The sequence below is a fragment of the Ruditapes philippinarum genome, unplaced genomic scaffold, assembly GCF_026571515.1.
Source record: "Ruditapes philippinarum isolate M1 unplaced genomic scaffold, ASM2657151v2 ctg1383_1_1_1_1, whole genome shotgun sequence".
Classification (NCBI taxonomy): Eukaryota; Metazoa; Mollusca; class Bivalvia; order Venerida; family Veneridae; genus Ruditapes; species Ruditapes philippinarum.
Window position 1 is genome coordinate 91,516 of NW_026856195.1, and position 14,575 is coordinate 106,090.

General features: G+C 32.7%; 1 protein-coding gene across 2 annotated transcripts; it reads left to right on the forward strand.

The window, feature by feature from the left end:
* Positions 1–1,506: 1,506 nt before the first annotated feature.
* On the forward strand, positions 1,507–14,174 carry LOC132745735 (uncharacterized). Of its 2 annotated transcripts, none has more exons than XM_060734700.1 (13): positions 1,507–1,701; positions 2,738–2,963; positions 6,804–7,011; positions 7,217–7,518; positions 7,948–8,088; positions 8,445–8,657; positions 8,903–9,018; positions 9,312–9,453; positions 10,036–10,393; positions 10,667–11,333; positions 12,708–12,860; positions 13,076–13,211; positions 13,606–14,174. In XM_060734700.1, the coding sequence occupies exons 1-13, from the start codon at positions 1,673–1,675 to the stop codon at positions 14,014–14,016; spliced, it is 3,102 nt and encodes a 1,033-aa protein (XP_060590683.1). In that variant the 5' UTR covers positions 1,507–1,672; the 3' UTR covers positions 14,017–14,174. The 2 variants fall into 2 exon arrangements, with proteins under 2 accessions (XP_060590683.1, XP_060590684.1); XM_060734701.1 differs by lacking the exon at positions 1,507–1,701 and adding an exon at positions 1,873–2,053.
* Positions 14,175–14,575: the final 401 nt, after the last annotated feature.

Genomic DNA, 14,575 nt, shown 5'->3' on the forward strand with positions numbered 1-14,575 from the left:
AACACTTGTTAACACTAAATGTATTTTCAATGATTTTTGGATTTAGGAAAAAACGTGTTGTAATAATAGCCCCCTTGGCCTTTTGGAAAATGTTTAGCCCCCGGGGGCATTTAATAGGAATTTTACGGTATGTAGTCTATGTTTAATGAGGATCCATTGGCCCATTGTAAAAAAGCATAAGTAACTGATCCCCCTAACTCTTGAGGCAAATTCGTTTAATAAAGCTTAATCTTTCAAATAATAATTGGGCTATCCTTTTCATCCAGTTGTCAGCATAACATTTTTGTTAAAGTTTGAGGTGCAAATTCTTGTACAACCTGGTCTCTTATCAATCACTGAAGAAGTGTAATGTTTACTTTACACATGTATTTAGTATCACTGTCCGACACTCATAACTCTACATCATGGATTTTGACAGAATTATGGTCCTTTGTGAACTTAATTTTATTGAAAAGTCATGATTTAAATTTTGCTTGGAACATCAATCTTCAAAACTTTATCAGGTTTTCGTTCTTATAAATTGAAGTACTATCAAAGACCTTTACTTCTGACATTGATATAGACAAATTTATTGTGTGAGGAAGCTATCCAGCTAGCGTAGGGAACGACTGTGGTTCTACTCAGGAGCCTGCTCTGACTGAATTAATGCACGGAAGGGCACCTGAGGTGTTCATCTAATAGTAAAGCTGGAACATCGCCATATGACCTATACTGTGTCGATGTGACATAAAAACCCAATCAAACAAAGTTATGGCCCTTTGTGAACTTATAAAATTCCTGGGTCACTGTCCAACACTCAGGGTTTTTTAATGGTATCTTCCACTTTGATGATGTACTTTTTAGTTCTGTTGATATAACCTGCAACATGTTTTCTACCAGTTCATATGTCTATTGAATATCTCTGGCCATGAATTTCACACAGTTATCCCCCTTTTCACACTGAAAAAAGTACAAAAAATCTACTTTTTCTTAAATATTTCTAGGAGTTTGAAGCATTTGATTTAAACTTAAAAAAACTTTATTGATGCTATTATTAGTTAAACAATATGCTCCATTGTGAGAAAGTTATACCCCTTTTTACTTTAAAAATATAGTAAATTGTTTATTCTTTTGAACGTGTATCCTCCAGGTACTTTTGAACTTCTATGGACTATTTCAACATATAAAACTTAAGTAAAGTTTTACAAATCAATTTGTTAAAGAAACTCTATTGAGATCCAAAAGACTAAAAACATAAAATTTTAATTTCTTTTACTGAACAATTGGGGCACTTAAAGCAGAAAAAATATGCACAAAATTATTAAGAAATATGTGAAAATTGTACTTTTTACCCACTTCAAGTGAAAAGTCACATGTTACTATATTTATTACACCCACTACATGGACATGTGATCTTTTGATTATCTGTTGTATATACAGGTTATATGTACCTTTTGAGAGTGAAATATTTGAAATAAAATTCAATCAAAATTTCTAAAATTATTAAGTACTCCAAAAACTCAAGAACTTGTTTTGAGGGGTCAAATAAACTGTTCCTCTAATTTAGTAAAGGGATAGCTGGATTAAGTTAGATTAATATTTTATACTTCTTAAACACACTGGAAAGACATCTTAAAACTTTAAAAAAATTATCCTTGACTAATAGAAATATGTTACTGTCATGTGATAAAGGATGAAAAGTTGGGAAATTGAAACAAACAGGTAAATATAATTTTGATATGATTAAAAGCTATTTTTATTGATAAAACATGTCTTCAATGTTGTACTTTGTACCATCAACATAATGGGTAGATAATCAATGTGTGATTATTTACTTATTAAAATCGAGGTTATCTCCATTTCTTCACTCATTGTACATGTATTTATTGATAACTTTACCATTTAAGTCAGCCATGTTTAAACTTCCTCCTTTTGTATGTACAACGAAACTGTTTGTATATTAGTTTGGATATCTGGGTAATTTAACGGACAATGAAATTGTATATAAAGCAATTTTAAGATGAATGAATATTTTGTTTTTCTAAAGCATACAAGAGGAACATCTTAATTAAAGGTAACATTTATAGTTTAACATTTATCTGTCCATATAACATCAACATTGTTAATAAACATGTAAACCTTGAATTCAACAAGTAATTGTCAGTTTATATATGGTTTTAAAGGTACATTTAGTTTCTATTTCAGCTATTGTTAACTTACATTAACAGTAATAATATATACATGTAATAGTGTATTTGTAATATACACAATGTATATTTTTACAGTATTCAACAGAATTATACATAAATCTATTCTAGACTTTGCTTTGTACATACCATTTGAATATACAGAAAAAACACATATTCATGCTAACTGACCTTATAGATATCAGTTATTTCGTGCTAATTGACCTTACATATTTAAGTTATTTTGTGTTTATTAACCTTATATATTTAAGTTATTTTGTGCTAATTGACCTTATAGATTTAAGTTATTTCGTGCTAATTGACCTTATATATTTAAATTATTTTATGCTAATTGACCTTATATATTTAAGTTATTTTGTGCTAATTTACCTTATATATTTAGGTCATTTCGTGCTAATTGACCTTATATATTTAGGTCATTTTGTGCTAATTGACCTTATAGTTTTAAGTTATTTCCAGCTAATTGACCCTATATATTTAAGTTATTTGGTGCTTATTGACCTACTACATTAAAGGTTTTCATTATATACCATGTATATTTATATATTCAGCAAAATGGAAAGTTCTCAGACTAAATATCGAAACATGGATCCAGATGAAGTTGACAAACTTGATATAGGTGAAGTCTCTGATATCTTAGAAAAGTTGGAAATCGATTATGGTCATCTTGAAAACTTAGATGAGATGAGTGCACTTTTAAAGCATTACTTGATGTCAAAAAGAAGTAATAACACAGATACAAAAGGGAAAGATGCTTCAAAAGATTTGACAGCAAAGGTAAACTTACCTTCATCATGCCCTTAAATCCATGCCAATTTTCAGAAATATTTTAAAAAATATATTCAAAAGTAAATTATTGTGAAGGGAACAAAGAAAGTGATTTACACATTGCAAACTGCACTTACAATCCATGTAAATTACAGAAAATAGACCTTTTTGCATTAGTCACATAGTAGAAATGTGGGAATAATGATTGCAAAGTCAATCATTATTTACACATGACATGTAAATTATTACTTGAATCTATTCTTAAAATCTTCGTACATTTTTCTCTAGTTTGATTTTCTTGAAATTATTTGGCTCATATGCAGGTATGACCGCCATAGCTGTTATCATAGCCAATAACAACCACAAAATCCATCGACTTTACAATACCATCATCATTTTTAGCTTGACTTTTTTTTTTTTTTTTGAAAAAAAAGTAGACGTATCGCTATAGTCGTGGCGGCGTTGCCGTTGCCGTTCCACAAACTTGTACCTGGATCATAACTTTTTTATTTCTTTGTGTATTGTCTTCATACTTGGCCACAACAACCCTTGGGACAAGACCTTTCAGTAGACCACACTAACCTTGACCTTCATCCATAAATGACCTTGACCTTCAAGGTTAAAAGTCCAAATTTTGCTTGTTCATGCTGTTATTGGCTGTAACTTTGTTATTTTTGAATGGATTGTCTTCAAACTTGAACATAATAATCTTCAAGGATATCACTTAAAAATAACCAGACAAACCTTGACCTTCACTCATAAATGACCTTGACTTTGAAGGTCAAATTATTGAAATTTTCATTTTTTTGGCTATTATTGGCTGTAACTTTGTTATTTTTGAATGGATTGTCTTCAAACTTGAACATAATAATCTTCAAGGATAACCCTTAAAAATAACCAGACAGATCTTGACCTTCACTCATTAATGACCTTGACTTTGAAGTTCAAATTATTGAAATTTTCATTGTTTTGGCTGTAACTGGCTGTAACTTTGCTATTATTGAAGGGATCAACTTCATATTATAACAGAACATTCTTAAGGACAAGACCTTGTTGTTTATCAAACACTTGGGCTCTTTAATGACCTTGACCTTGAAGGTAAAATAACTGAATTTTCTCAGATTTGTGCATAAAATGACCATATATATTTATTGGTGTGTGTGTGTGTATGTATATATATATATCATCATCATCATCATCATCAACAACAACAACACGTGTCACCACCACCTGTCACCACCACCACCTGACACCACCACCATGTGTCACCACTACGTGTCACCACATGACACCACCACCACATGTCACCACCACCACATGTCACCACTACCACCACGTGTCAGCACTACCACCATGTGACACCACCACCATGCGTCACCACCATGTGACACCACCACATGTCACCACCACGTGACACCACCATGTGTCACCAATGTTACCACCACATGTCACCACCACGTGTCACCAACACCATGTGACACCACAACATGACACCACATGTCACCACCACCACGTGACACCACATGTCACCACCACCAAGTGACACCACCACGTGTCACCACCACCACGTGTCACCACCATGTATCACCAATGTCACCACCATGTGACACCATGTGTCACCACCACGTGACACCACCACATGACACCAAGTGTCACCACCACCACCACATGTCACCACCACCACGTGACACCACCATGTGACACAACGTGTCACCACAACCACCATGTGACACCATCACCACCATGTTACACCACCACCATGACCACAATGTGCCACCACCCACATGACACCACCACGTGACACCAACATCACTAGACACCACCAACATGTGACACCACCACATGTCACCACCATCATGTGTCACTGTCACCACCACCACGTGTCACGACTACGTGTCACCATGTGTCAAACACCACATGTCACCACCACGTGTCACCATCATGAGTCACCACCACGTGTCACCACCACGTGACACTACGTGTATCTATTTATAGAATTTTCTATTTATAGAATTGCGTGTTTCTATTTATATAATTGCGTGTCTCTATTTATAGAATTTTCTATTTATAGAATTGTGTGTTTCTATTTTATATATATATATATATATATATATATATATATATATATATAAATTAGTATATTTATATATACAAAATATAATATATAGACAAAACTAATGTGACAAGACAGACCGATTAAATTTATAAAAAGGAAACGTTAAGATTTGTTCAAATATTTCTTTGTTTGCTTTTTGAAAAAGTAATAAGTCGAGCGTTGCCCCGCCCGGCGGTGGCTTTTTTTTAAAATAATGACATCATCAGCATCATTTAGGATTGTCATCTTCAGTATTATGTAGCATCATCATCAGTGGCAGCAATTGTTACCATTATCATCAGCATCACTGTCATCAACATTATCATTATCATTGTCATCAATATAATTTTCATTTACCATTTTTATTAAAAACATTATTAAAATCACATCATTTAATATCATTATTATCAACATCATTATCATCACACTCATTTACCATCATTATTATCATCATCTTTAACCATCATTTTTATCAACATCATTACCATTACCATCATTTATCATCATTATTATCAACATCATTTTCATCACCATCTTTAACCATCATTGTTATCAACATCATTATCATTACCATCATTTATCATCATTATTATCAACATCATTATCATCACCATCTTTTACCATCGTTATTAACAACATCATTATCATCACCAACATTTTATCATTATTATTATAAACATCATTATCATCACCATCATTTACCATCATTATTATCAACATCATTATCATCAGCTTCATTTATCATCATTTTTATCAACATCATTATCATCACTATCTTTTACCATCATTATTATTATCAACATCATTATCATCGCCATCTTTTACCATCGTTATCATCACCATCATTTATCTTCATTATTATCAACATCATTATCATTTATCATCAATAACACCTACCATATTTATCATCAATATCATCATCATTATCAACAAAATCATTTATCATCATTATTATCAAAATCATTAATCATCATTTCCATCATTTATTGTTATCAACATCATCATCATTATCATCAACATCATTTATCATCATAATTATCAAAATCATTTATCATCATTTACATCATTTATTGTTATCAACATTATCAACATCAATTATCATTATTGACATTAACATCATTTATCATCATCATATTTTATCATCATTATCATCTTTAATCATCATCATCATCATTGTCTTTTTATTATCATCAATATCATTTATCATCAACATCATTTATCATCATTTTCATCTTTTATCATCATTCGCAACGTCTTTTTATCATAATTTGCAACGTCTTTTTATCATCACCATCATCATCATCATCAGCAGCAGCAGCAGCAGCAGTATTTAGCATTATCATCATCACCAGCAGAATCTACTGAATAATAAACTTTATTGTTCAAATTCCATTCAATGAAGTTTGAATAATTTGTACTCATCAGTTGGTTATACAGCTGACATACATAGGTCACTTTTCTGAATTATCTGTGGTTATGAAATTATTATTTATTGTATCATTTTCAGTCACATATGTATAAGTCTCACATAGGAAAAGCGAATGAAGATACGGCCATGACATGTCTTTAAATCAAGGAGAGTTGAAGGAGATTAATGTAAAAAACTGTACATGTATTAGAAAATGTTTAAGTACAACCACTTAATATTTTTCTTTGGGAAATATGAATATATTATGAAAATCTATTACAGACTAATGTACATACTTACGATGTCGTTTGTCTTCTAACATGTAAACGCGTATCTTGTATTTCAGAGTCAAATGATGATGGAAGAGATTCTAGCGAAAGATCAGAAGATGAAAGAAGAGTTATCGGACATATATACGGAGCTGAAAGAGTTTATGGATACAGTTGGCGATGACTTACGGTCAGTGATGGAAGAAATTCACGGAAAGTTTGAGGAGAAACTTGTAACCTACCAGGCAGAACTAACCAATAATGATTGTCCAATTGTTGTGGCTGGTAAGTGTAGATCAATTATCAATTATTCCTTTGGTTTGTAAAAAACTCTCTTTGTTTCTTCTTTTTTTTTTACAAATTAGACATTAAAGGTTTATAGATCATATTGTATTTTTTCTTATTTGATTCTTGACCGTATAATGTGAACATGTGAAGCTTGACATTAAAATATTAGTTCTTTATGTTTGATTATTTTGTCATTTAATAGGCGAAACAAGTGCCGGCAAGAGCAGTTTGTTAAATTTGATTCTCGGCACGGAAGTTCTACCGCACTCTCTTTTATGCGCAACCTCTACAATTTGTCGTCTGCACAACAGCGAAAGCAAACGATTTGAAATCATAACAGACACCGATGAAGTAATTAAAATAGAAGTTGATAGTAATGATGATCCAGATACTCAGGAAGAAAAGCTAAAAGAGAAATTAAAACCATACGTTAGCGGTACAGAAAGTCGAGAACAACACAAATACAAACAAGTTGAGATTTACTGGCCTATACCTATGCTTCAGGTAACTGATCAAGTTTGAAAATTAATATTTTCTTTCCGATCGTCATATTTTCTCCATATACCAGTATTGTTAAATTTAATGATCACTTACGTATAACATTTTTAAAACTTATCTAGATTTCATTTTATTGCAATTTTTTTTTAAAAAAATGAGATTTACTGGCCAATACGTGGGCTTCAAGTAACTGAAGACGTTATTTGTACTTAATTTGTTAAATAGTATTTTTATTCTGCTTGTCTTATTTTCACCACATTGTATAGTAAAAGATGACATATGAATACATTTTTTAAAGATTACCTATATTTCATTTTATTGCTAAAAAAAATCCCGACACATTTAACTTTCAACAATAAATTCTTATATATGACCAATAACTAAAACGTGTTGCAGAATTAATGGTTATCTTAAAAAATAACTTTATATTTGAAGGACCAAGTCACTATTGTGGACACACCTGGTGTAGGAGAAAGCGATGAGATATCCAAGAGATTGTTCGAATACCTCCCTAATGCTGTTGCATTTATATACGTCATCAACAGTGCAAACGCTGGTGGTATACAAGAAGGCAGAGTATGTACATGTAATTCACTTTTTCCCCATAAATGTAAACATGTGTATGTTTTTGATGACACCACAAAATTAAGTTAAAAAAAAATCTAAAGGTCATACGGCGACATTCCAACTTTATGGTGAAGGAAGACTTCTGTAGATGAATTAAAATCTTCCTATATTTCGCATATAAGTCTGCATTTATTTATACATATATTTTTGCCAAGTTTGATTCATTATGTTAAGAAAGCATTAACAAATTTTTTTTGGGGTGTGAATTATGTGAAAGAATCATATACCGAAATTTATTGTTATTTTTTTTTTACAATAAACAACCATTCATTTATAGATATCAAAAATGTTTTGATTTTTCGTAGCTCCTGCACATTCTGCAAGAACAAAGTAGATGGCAGATTGAAGGACGTTTGACAACATTTGATTATAACTCTACCATATTTGTATGCAACAAGTGGGACATTGTAGAGAAGAGGAGAGCAGAGGATAAAGTTTGGGCGGACACAGAAACAAAGTTAAAAAACGCTCTTCCAGATTTTCCCCTAAGCCAAGTTTTCAAAATGAGCGTTACAGAGGTATGTTGTATTGCAAGAAGAAGTGCAAGTGTATAATAGATTAGAAATTTTTGACATGATTGAATCATATATAGTCAATGTTGATGAAAATAAACAAAACAAAAATAGATTAAGAGCAGTCGTTTCATTCTTGTTCTGCTGAAACGGAACTGAATTTATACAGAATGAACATGATATCAAACAATATTAAATTAACTTTTTTACTTGTGAATTAGAATCATTCTTTTATATTGATCTTGTTTCAGGCGGAGAGATACAAGAAGTCGGATATGGGTCTCACTACAAAGTTTAAAAACCTTTTAGAGGGTATAGAACTATTAGTGCCTGCAAGTCTATATGCAAAGATTGGCCGACATTTTAAGTAAGTTGGTTATTTAGCCATTTTAAGTAAGTTGGTTATTTTACGTGTACAAAATATAAAATAACAACTACATGAAATCAGTCATCATCCTTTAACTCATATAATATCAATATAAATAACATAACATAAATATGCTTGTGTGATATTGGTAGTCAAATTAAGAAAAGCAGCTGAATTGAAAAAACGCGAATTGAAAAAAAATTAGATAATATATCTCTGTTGTTTTCATAGATCATAGTAAATGCACTTGTTCTTTTTAATTATTACACAGAGAATGATTGACATTTTTTCAGATATTTAGAAATGTTTCTTCAACAACTGCAATCTAAGATCATGTCGAGAATCAACCATGCGAAGAAATCAGAAGAAGAGAAGAACAAACTGTATGATGATGTCGTTAGACGCTTGAACAGACTTAATGCAGACTCTAACAGGGTATCAACTTTTATAATTTTCACATGTTATCTACAATATATTTTTATCGATAACGTACAGCATTTTCTATCGGTAAATCACGTCATTTTCTACCGATAATACACGGTATTTCTATGTACCAATCACGGTATTCCGTGCATACCATCTTCTGTCTTGTAAATAAAGATACGATGAATTTAATTATTACCAGGGGCTTTATTATCTTTGTTTACACATATACCTGTGTACGGATATGTGTATATGTTACAATTGTTGTAAGGATTTAAGTCACACGGAAGCTTATGGTCATAATTATGATGACTTTCCTCTAACTGGTGGAGGAAGACACCAGCTGTCCTCTGGGCTTTATTTTAGGCACGAGCAGGAGACCTGGATAGATTCCTCACACAAGAGAATCCAAAGTCCTTTGCGGGATCGCAACCCAGAGCGACGAGGGTCAAGTTGTTTGAAGTTAACTTATATTGATTCAATACAGTGTGAGTCATTTTAAGTAGAAGAGAATAAAACAAAAATATTGTCTTGTTAAGACTATACTTGTAGATCTATCATACCTTAACTTTACTTTTATCTTTTTCATTAAAGGTGAAAGATGGTCTTATAAATACTGCCAGATCAGAATGTCAGATGATGGTGAACAAGTTGCACACGTACTTGCAAAGTGACGACGTCAAAAACCGTTTACTATCGTGGCGGGAAGAAGACGCGCCAGATATTGAAGCGGACGACTTTGAAGTAGCTAAATTTAAAGCGGATGGTGTTATTGTTGAAAGAATCTTAAAGTTCTTGAAAGATTGGGAAGAAGAAAATAAACTGGTTAAATTAGCATCTGAAAGACTAACAAAGATGTTCAAAGAAGAATGTCAGATTATATCGAAGGACTATACAGATGTAAATGTTGTTGTTGAAGGCTTCATAGACGAAGATCTCCCAATAGCTTTAGGTTTGTTTGCGTATATTAGTACCGTTATTTTATTTAAGGTTTCCGTATCGTTTTAACTAACTAAATGTTTTAAAAGACATTTATTTGAATTTTACATCATGAGTTTAAATTTATATAATTATGTTGAAAAACTAACAGAGAAATTCTCCAAGAGAAATAGATCTAGATCTTTAAGAAATGTTAAAGGATTGCAGGTAAGGCGTACCGCTCTAGGCCTATCAGGAAATAGTGTACAATTCTTATGATTATAGATACATTATCTCATGTTGACAGGTATTGCACCTAATGGGAAGCCTAATGAAGCTTTATTTACGAAGAGTGAAAAAGTGATTTTAGCAGTGGCAGCTCCTCTATGGGTTCCATTAGTAACGGCTGCCTCACTTTTGTTTTTGCCTGTTGGTGTCGGAATGTTCATAAAAGAAACTATAAAGGCCGGGAAACAGCGTCGTGATTACACAGAAAACAAAGTGAAATACATGAAAGAATGGACAACTAAGATAATGGAAACGGCTTTCACAGAAGACAACATTGCTTCGTTTATATTTGAAGTATACTTTGGAAACTTTGAAAGGAAGATCGTAGAACTTTGTGATGAGTTTATACCAAAGCAGATTGCAGCTGACCAAAGGCAGGTGAACATCATTGCCAATGACAGACGGACATCGCACCAAATTCTTTCAGAATTCCAACCATTATTGATGAAGTTGAAGATGGTGATGGGAAAGTTGAGATTTTTTGAGCTTAAATACATGGCGAAAGACATGATTGCACCAACTGATTTGCATATCGAGAAGGAGGTTGGAAAAGGTAATTTCTCTGACGTATACCTTGCCACGTGGACAAATGGAGATAAGCAGGAAAAAGTTGCAATGAAAGTGCTACGGAGAAAGATGAAAGGTTATGAAATGGTGTCACAACTGGAGGAGGTTGAATGCTTAAGGTCAGTGTATACGAGGGTTGTCCAAAAAATTCGTGCACTGCAGTTGTTGTCGTGTGAGTTATTGATAGAAAAACATTAATTATATATCACTTGAAGGGGAGATATATCTTAAATTAGAAAACAAAAGAAAAAAACATGTAACCGGCATGTCCTGAAAACCAATCGTCATACAGTTACCTTGGTAACGTCATACCGGCGCACGACAAAAGATTGGGTTAGTTCATTTCTTTGATGCATCACGGTATTCTTTCAACACTACATATTAACGTTAAAATTCAGGGAAAAGTGTGTGTACGTATTCCTAAAGTCACTAGAAAATATAGAGTCATTTGCCCTATTATAACAGTCGTAAACAAACATTTGTGTGTGGTCGTCAATACTGTAATTACGTGAAAATGTCAGTCGCTAAACGTCTGGAAATACGGACGATCATTTAATTTGGTACAAATATTGGTAAAACACCAACAGATACCTACAAAGAACTTAAAAGGGCAAGCGGGACAGGTTCAGTGTCACGAAGGCTGGTTTTTAAATGGCACAAACGCTCTGTGGAAGATAAAGAGAGTCGGTAGACAATGACAACCGGTCAGGCAGACGTCCGTCCGTAATACCGGCGCATGTGACGAGGGTTATCCAATATATTCCTGCACTGGTGGAATATGTAACATGTACGTTGCTTAAAAACAATAAAAACTACACAATACTTTGCATCAATCATTCCTCTATTGACAGTAAAACAACATTAAAGCAAATACCACTTTACAAGCAACAAACAATTAATACAATTACAGTAATGAACTAACACAATTTTTTGTCGTGCGCCGGTATTACGTTACTAAGGTAATTAAATGACCATTCTTTTACACGACACACCGGTTACTCGACTTTTTCTTTTATTTTCTTATTTGAGACACATTTCTTTTTCAAGTGATATATGATTTATTTGTTTTTATTAATAACTCTCTCGACAATAACTGCAGTGCACCAATTTTTTGGACAACCCTCGTATAATCTGTATATAATATTGTCTCTCAGTAAGTTTAACTGGAAACACAAATCTGGCACATAGTATATATACTAGTTTTTGAGTATTCGTTTGTTTGATTGTTATATTTACTCTCAACTTTAATAGTCATGTAAAATAATTTTTTGATTCGCCAAGTAATATTTCATTATATCCACTTGCTTTGGTTCCTTATTGGAAAAAAGGCTCCATGAAGTATCTAGTTCGAAACACAGTGTAACGAAAGTATGCTAGTTTATATAACTGTGAATGATTTCCTATGAACAAACAATTGAAGTATGAGAGGGCAAAAGAAGTAAATAATTTAAAACCTAGAATTGTTTTTAATACAATGGAGTGATTCGTTACAGAAAATTTAACCATAAGAACATAGTGAAGATTTACGGGGTATGTTATACGTCTGGTAATGGGGATTACGGGGATAATCAGCTTACGATGGTGCTGGAATACTGCGACAAGAGCTTAGAAGATTTGGCCTTCTCTGATGAAAGATTAAAATGCAAGTAAGAGATACGTTAGCATTATTCATTTTCTTGTAAAAATTACGCCCATTATTAATTTACTTTGCGAGTTTGTGTCTTACTATAGGCAGATATGGATTAGTTTGTAAAAAAATCCAAACTGAAACAGGGTAAATTTTAAGGAATAATGGTGTATCAGACTGAAAAATGCTTATTGCATTTACGAACATTAACATAGTTATGTATTATCACTGCAGAAACTACAAGTCCATGTCGGAAAGATACCAAGCGTTTAAGTTTTATGTTACCATGGCTACGGGAGTATGTGATGGTTTGACAGAAATGCACGGGAAAGGTTACTTACATAGAGATCTAAAGTTATCTAACGTCTTAGTAAGTATAGAACATGCTATGAAATAAAAAGATGTACACAATTTAGTGCGGTATCATACTTTAATGTTCAGAAACTGTATGGAGCAGATTTATCAGATCAGTTACATAACTGTTAGTTAAATAGTCCATAGCCTAAAAGCACCAAAATTGATGTTTTCGTAGATCATCAGGGACACTTAAACAGGAAGAAATGGAACAACAATGATGATACGTATATACTCATAATGAAGTTGAAAATCTTTATTTTGTTATTTTCGTTATACATTGTATTGGGATAATTTTCCACTATTAAAATGTTCTAGAACGAGTGATCTTAAATTTTTCACACACGTCACAGACCTACATCTTATGCTTGTTTTATGGGCAGTTGATACTGACTTTGTTTTCTATTCAGGTTAAGAACAACACAGCAAAATTGTGTGACCTAGGATTTGCTAGGATGGAGGCGGCTACCACTGGTACATTTGTTGGAACTATGACACATATGTCACCAGAACTTATAAAACATGATAATTACACATTTAGCACTGATATTTACAGTTTAGCTATTCTTCTCTGGGAATTGTGGTACGGTCACCACGCATACACAGAGTCTGATTATCAGGGACTGACCACCTTTCAACTGTTACAAGCTGTAAGTACTGGTACCCGACCACAGTTGAAATGGAAATTCAGACCGACAAAAGAGCTTGGTGATGTGATAACAGTTTGTTGGCATGAGGACCCACAAAAGCGTCCTTCAGCACAAGAAGTGGGAACTAAACTTAGACAGATGTATAAAGGATACCACAACGAAGATATATAAATGTTGAATGACATGAGAGATGTGATTGAACTGATTTAACCGTTTGTAAAGTTTATATATAATACCTGGAATTATAATAATGGTATAGAAGTGGTTTTGGATGATTATTTGCAAATTTGTTAAACGTACAATAAATTAATTAAAACGATATAACTTTACTTGTTTGGAAAATCATTAGTGCAGATGTTTTTCCTTCTCCATGTGTGGCCGTTCATATCACTGAATAATTTGAATGATAGTTGTAGTCTGAAAAACAGGTTACACTGTACATTGTATATCTTTATTATTTATACCGAACAACAGAGTGACAAAATTTATTTGTTTAAAACAGTAAATGCCCAATTGCTGTATCATGTTATTTTACGCCTCTTTAATTGATCACGTGACAAAAATGTTTAATTGATTAGAAAATAAAACTGCGCATTTATAGCAATCAATAAATTTAATTATTATTGAAAACGTGCCTAGGAACGATAATGGTAAATTTCACCATTTATTTTTTGGAGCCTTAAAAGCAGTTGTCTTTTTGCATCTTTTGAAACTGTTTACTAAAACAGGA